The 6497-nt window shown below is 40.2% G+C and overlaps 3 protein-coding genes across 3 annotated transcripts; 2 read left to right on the plus strand and 1 right to left on the minus strand.

Annotated features, from left to right (window-relative positions):
- Positions 1 to 161: 161 nt before the first annotated feature.
- On the minus strand, positions 162 to 2269 carry JH06_4741 (hypothetical protein; the record flags this gene model as incomplete). The annotated part of the gene is made up of 7 exons (XM_014669718.1): positions 162 to 496; positions 527 to 1415; positions 1446 to 1603; positions 1634 to 1721; positions 1752 to 1974; positions 2005 to 2162; positions 2192 to 2269. 7 exons carry the CDS (start codon positions 2267 to 2269, stop codon positions 162 to 164), a joined length of 1929 nt encoding a protein of 642 aa, XP_014525204.1.
- A 2122-nt stretch (positions 2270 to 4391) lies between these two features.
- Positions 4392 to 5116, plus strand: JH06_4742 (ADP-ribosylation factor-like protein 2; the record flags this gene model as incomplete). The annotated part of the gene is given in 6 exon segments (XM_014669719.1): positions 4392 to 4456; positions 4470 to 4598; positions 4629 to 4701; positions 4732 to 4821; positions 4853 to 4933; positions 4964 to 5116. 6 exon segments carry the CDS (start codon positions 4392 to 4394, stop codon positions 5114 to 5116), a joined length of 591 nt encoding a protein of 196 aa, XP_014525205.1.
- A 291-nt stretch (positions 5117 to 5407) lies between these two features.
- JH06_4743 (hypothetical protein) lies at positions 5408 to 6044 on the plus strand (the record flags this gene model as incomplete). Its single annotated transcript, XM_014669720.1, has 3 exons — positions 5408 to 5432; positions 5513 to 5583; positions 5616 to 6044. The coding sequence occupies 3 exons, from the start codon at positions 5408 to 5410 to the stop codon at positions 6042 to 6044; spliced, it is 525 nt and encodes a 174-aa protein (XP_014525206.1).
- Between the last annotated feature and the right edge of the window lie 453 nt (positions 6045 to 6497).

The following is a 6497-nucleotide window of genomic DNA, read 5'->3' on the forward strand; positions in this document are numbered from 1 at the left end:
TGTTACCGATTTGAGCAAACGTCTTATTGCTGGTACAATTGTTCCTGGTAATGTCTACAAGTTAGCTGCAGAGAATGGAGTATTCACTTATACTCGAATGAATAAGTATACTCCTATGTAATTCATTTAGTTATATCATTATATGTTTGTTAATAAACAGACTACAACTCATCCATTACTAATGTATTAAAAAAGTCGATATCATGTTGTGTTAATGAGACTCTTTCTGTTTGAGGCACATGAGTTGGTACATTTGGTAAATCATTCATATAACTATTTCTAATAACATTGGGAGCAGTTTGGAATGCCATAGATGGATCATTTCGTGATATACCATCTTGACGAATACTGCCTGATACAATTCCATTTGCTGGCGAATTCAACACGGATGGATGAGAGGATTCACCAGGCATATCTTCAGGAATGGAAACCACAATGGGCCTAAGAGCAGGAGCAGCTTCAGGATCCATGGCCAGAATCTTTGCATCGTCATAGTCTATAGATTAGATACTCCTTATTCACTCACCATCTCGGAAGATATCATCTGTCACTGCATCGATTGTGAAACAGCTAGGAAGGACTCTAGGCAGAGGACTGCCGGTGGGACCTGTGATGGCTACTGGTGAGGGATTCTGTGTGTTGCCTGAGGGTACAACTTGGACCACAGAAGGCGATACAGATTGAGTCTGGAGCGTGGAGTGGAGAGTTGGTTGAGCGGCAGAGACAATGGTAGCAGCAGACTGAGAAACAGGAACCTGTGTAGAAGCCGAGACAGAGGTACGGTCAGGAATAACGATAGGATTGGGAAAAACAGACTGATTCGGCTGTGGAATCGTTGGTTGGACAGGCACCACAGGAACAGGTTTTAATGTCACTGGAGGAGTCGATTCAACCCTGGTGGGCCTATTCAATATGACTCCCGCTCCTACAGAAGGAAGTGTGCCTACTGAAGGAAGAGTTGAAGGTAGTTCTGGCACAGGGGGTCGTGTAGATTCTGCGAGTACTACTGGTACTGCAACCATTTCTGGGCCAGATTCTTCAGGTATCACTATGTTTTCTCCGATAGGTTGAATAGGAAAGAATGAGGTTTGTGATGGTTTAGAGTGTAGCGGCAATGTTTCAACAGTATGATAACTGACTCCAGTTTCACTTCGATAGGACTGAACAGAAGGAAGTGGCTGAGGAGTACCAACTGACCGAGGAGTGGCAATTGACTGAGGAGGAGTAGCTGACTCAGCAGCAGCAACCTGAGTATTTGCCTGCGGAACCACTTGAGGTACTTGCTGTGAGATGTCTTCTGGAACATTCTCAGCTTCTTCTCTTCCCTCTTGAGGAGCTGAATAAAGAATAGATTCATTATAAATCACCATACAAGACACATCTAACAAATTCTCTTGGCATGAACGACCACGCATCTAATAGTCAGATCTCCACTCAATGATTACTGTGAACTCATAACTTACTTCATCTACAGTAAAAATCGTATCTGTTGATGCCTCATACTCACCAATATAGTTATCATGGCCATAATACATAGCAAACACGAATGGTACTGCCGGATTGATCAACTCGATAGGAGTGATAATCCTACCATTCCATGTATCTACTAATCAATACGATACATTAAACGTACCAAGGTCATTACAAGTATCCGTTCGACCAAGAAAAGTATCCCCTGAATACAATTCCAGATATACTCCCTTATTTATATACTTTTGCTTCTATCTATCACCAACAAAACGATTCAATACAGCAAGAGAAGCACCATGAACTGTTGCTACGAAAAATGCAGGAGTATCCGTATCAACAGTATCCGGAGTGTGAAACAAGGTATCGTATGCCACAAACTGGACTTTAAGACCGATACGACCATAAGTAGATGACTTCCGAGTTACCATAGTTACAGTATAAGGGCCCCACGTGGGATTATCAAGGAGACTAGAAAGGTTAAGTTCATACGTTGCAACAACTTTCCTAATCATTATTAACTACTACAATTTTTACGGATGATGAGCAAAACCTTTGTCACTCATTAGGTATACCATGACCTTTTCTGTTTGTAACTTACTTACGGGACACTTGAAACAAAAACTTTGATTAAACTTGATGCTCTCCTGACAGTCAATATAGTGAGACTTTTGCTTTTCACCGAGAAATTCCACCTAGGATCTTATACACTTCAAGTGACTACTTGAATCTTGTGTCTTCTTTGCGACACAAACTCATATCCTTTGAGAAAATGCAGAAGCAAATAGTCTCCTGATGACATTAAATATTACAAAAACAGAAATAACAACTACAGAGAGATAGTATATTCATTTTGTTGGGTTGTGCTCGGGGTTTTAGATTTGTTCTCTTTTATTCACTTCATTTCGTGACGTGTATTACTCTAGAGACTCATGAAAACACCTTCAAGCAATAGTCAATTTCCTAGAACTACTGTTCGAATACAGGAGGATGTAGAAGAGGGAGAGGTAGTTGATTTTGCTTTTCATAGAGTCAATTCTGATAGAGGGACGCTGGAGGATCCTTTGAAGGAGCGAAATGACATGAGTCCTGAATCCGAGAACCAAACACACCCTCCTGTTACAGCTGATGAATTGAAGAGGAGTTTTCTCGAAATCAAGAAAATGAAGGAAAAAGAGCTTGCATTGAAGCCAGCTGTTGTTTCAACGGAAGGATATTCTGATTCAAGTGGAAATGGGATTGAAGAAGAATCTGTGAAGAAGTCTAAGGAGCTGAAGGAAGCAATGTTGGCAATCATTCGAAAACAGCAAGTTGAAGTAAAACAAGTTTCGTCACCTTTTGTGGAGAATATGCCTGTAGTTAAAGCATCTCTGATATCAGTTGCTCCTGACTCATCCTGTCCATCTATTAACTCGTTCTTCATTCCTATGCATTCTTCCTTTTCAACTAGTTCAGAATCAATTTGGACTCCTCCGAGTGTTTCGGAACCCCAGATCTATCGACCAGAAATATGGAAGTGGAGAAAGCCTCGTAATTGGGATATTCCAGTCAAAGCAAGTCCCTTGTCAGATGGTTCCTTTTACCAATCTGTATTGAATGCAACACTTGCTGTGACATCTCCGAATTCAAAAGTATCTCCTTATGTTGTAGGTGATGCAATAATGGAGAGTACTCCCTTCATTCCTCTTCATTCATTCTATCAGAGGGTGCCTACTGAAGATTCACTTTCTTATGATACTGCTCCCTCATCCTTTGAAATTGAAAATGAATTCCCGGTATTTTATGACATGCCCACTCGCAAACCCAAGAAAAAGAAGAAAAAGAAAGTAACTCTTCCTCCTCCACAAGAGACATTTGATGACATCAGTACATCTCAAAGTGAATCGGAAAGCGATAATCCTCGTTTTTTGCGCCTTCGACAGGTGTCGCATTTATGGCGTAAGCGTGAACGTCAATTGAGTCTTGAAAAGGAAGAAGAAGGCCAGGTATCCAAGAAGGAAATGAAACTTCTATTCTTCCGTCATCATGATTGTCCGTTAGACTGTAGGTTAATCCTGAATTCTTTATCCTAGCACTCTCTCCAAGTGAAGAGACCTTTCTTCAAGAGTTAGAAGAACGGCATAATGAACGTTGGGCTATTCGGACTGGTGCAAAAAAGCCATCTGCTGCATATCTTCAGAATTTGAAAGATCAGATTCTAAAAATTAAAGAAATGAAGGATAAAGAGTTAAAAGCAGTACTTTCGGAAGAAACTCAATCAGAGGATAATGGGGATGATGAAACTCCCAAGGAGGAAGATGATCCTTGGCGACGAGCTGCAGCTCATCGAGTTGTATTTGAGCGTATGCAGAAACGTCGTAGAGTTGTGGTTCCTTATCAGCCATCGACTTCTGAGATTCATCATTCTTATTATCCATCTGATGTATTTGTACAGTACTCATTTGTGTTGAATACACAGCGTTCTCCTTCTCTTAGCATAATGCCTTCCTTGCGGTATCGGATTTCCAGTAAACGAGCTCAGAACGATGTTCCTGCGTTGATTATTGGATACAACATTAATTTAAAGAAGCGGAAGATTGAATGGACAGCGAATCGGGAGCGAATTCTCCCTGTAGAACTGAGACGAAAAGTAAATTGTATAGAGGATGAGCACTTACGAATAGCTTGAGGATGTGCGTTTGAATGAGTTGAAGGCGCAGATCAAGCTTCAGAAGGTCCAGACCGAGATCGAGAAATTGGAGCAAGAAATTCTGAAAACTCAAGAAGCGTTAAAAGCAGATAAAGTAGAGAGGTGGAAGAGTTGTGGATTGAGCCATAGAATCGTCATCAAGTCTTAGTATGTAATATTCAGAAGAGAATTGATCAGAATAATCTAAAAAGAGGTAAGTTATAGGTTCTTTTGGTTATTAATTGTTTGTTTCTGAATGGGACTACTGTCAATCATTCGAAAAGCAAAACGAAAAGAACATGAAATGAGAATCCTCTTCTTGTAGTGAACACAGACTCTCTCTCATCGTAAGGGGTTTGGATAATGCAGGAAAAACTACTATTATCCGAAAACTCATGAATGAGAACACTACTGATATTAGTCCTACAATGGGATTCACCATTTCATCACTAGACTATCGAAAGTGATCGTTGCTGCTTTATATAACTCATAGTTTCCATTTGAACATATGGGATATCGGTGGACAAGGATCAATACGGAAGTTCTGGAAGAACTACTATGAAGAAGTTGGTTTGTTTTCCTTTTGAACAACATAGACGGATGCAGTCGTATGGGTAGTCGACAGCGGAGATAAGGAACGACTAGATCTGTGCAAACAGCAATTTCGAGAAATTCTATTCGAAGAAGTGATTAGAACAGTCTTTTGCTTACTCTTAGAAACTTATGGGAGCTGCTGTGTTGATTCTGTGTAACAAGTGTGATTTGAATGGAGCAATGCCAGTAGACATGATTACCAACGTTTTTTTGAGTTTTCTCGATGAGCTGTAGTATTTGGAGATCAAGGGTCCTGAATTTGAATCCCGGTATTGGTCAGTCTTTTCTTGTAGTGCAGTGACTGGAGAAGGTTTAAAGGAGAGTTTTGACTGGCTCGTTGAACATACTTATACAGGGATGGCTTATATGGATGAAGTCGATTCGTAACATTATTCTTTTATGTTTTGTTGTTGTGTGATGATTTGTTCTGATTACTCGTCTCCTGTTATCTCTCCATCTCTTTAGCTCTCATACACAATTCTCACACTATTTGGGTTCATTAAGCTAGAGTCAAAAGACTGAGACTAAATGATATGCCACAGCGGAACAGAATCTATTGAAAAGCTGGATTTCAGTAGCTGGAATTCAAATACAATTACCATCTTGAGATTCCGCCGTTGTATCACTGGAAAAAGGCTATTCAATTCGTTTGAGTAATTCTTACAAATAGTATATACAATGTCGGATGATTTCTTTGCTGATGGTATGTATAATGATTGTTAGTTAAGGAGTGTTTGTGATTCTAAACCATCCTGGTGTCTTGGAGGTGGTTGGCATCATAAGTTTTTGTAATATCTTATACTCACATTTTTGCAGATGTTCCTGCCACTTCAACCGAGTCTCCTGTAAATGAGGTCCATTGTTGTTTGGAATAAGTTATAACTAGGATCCTTTCGCTGATGCTGGTGAGTCTGACCTTGTGGCTGAGGAAGATCCTTTTGCTGCCGCTCCTACTGCTTCTGCTGCTCCTGTTGAAGATGAGTTCAAGTTCACTCGTGAGTGGAACCAGAAGTTCCGTGAGAGATGTGAGGCCAAGGATAAGGAAGCCCTGGACAAGAAGAAGGAGGTGATGAAGGAAGCTCAGGAAGAGCTACAAAAATGGAGAGAGGAGAGAGCCAAGAAGCTCGAGGCTAAGGCTGAGATGAATCGTCAAGAGGAAGAGAAACTGATTGAAGGTAATAAGGAGGATATGAACTGTGCAAATCCTTGGGAACGTGTTAATAAGCTCGTTGATATGAATGCTGAGACTTCTCATGACATGGCTAGAATGAAGCAGGTGATGATTCGAATGAAGGGAGATGCTGCTAAGATGTAAATGAGATTTTTACTCGTTGCTTATCTTACTCTTTGGCATATATTGTTGTTTGTTAAAATGGTATTTATACTCTCTCTGGAACAAATAATTGGACAGTAAATGTTATTACAATTCTATTCTACTCCAGACACGAAAATAGTCTTCAGGAGGATAGTTCTCTCTCGAATCTCCTCTTCTATGATGCTCAAACTCTTATAGACCAAATAGCAGCACTAGGTATAACAGATGGAAGCTTTTTATTTTGTAACCTGTGTTCATAATGTCAATCTCTCTTTCAACTGATCCTGTTGCATCCACTATCTATGGGACAACATTAACTGCTGAATAGATACAGTATAATCTACCTCGCTATCCTCAAAACGGTAATAACAACAAACAATCCATTCTACAGAGTCCGATTACGTTTACTTCTTGGTCATGTAGTTGGGCTTAGTCATCTTCTCAGGGACAAGA

The sequence above is a fragment of the Blastocystis sp. subtype 4 genome, assembly GCF_000743755.1.
Source record: "Blastocystis sp. subtype 4 strain WR1 chromosome Unknown seqid_0427, whole genome shotgun sequence".
NCBI classification, from domain to species: Eukaryota; class Bigyra; order Opalinata; family Blastocystidae; genus Blastocystis; species Blastocystis sp. subtype 4.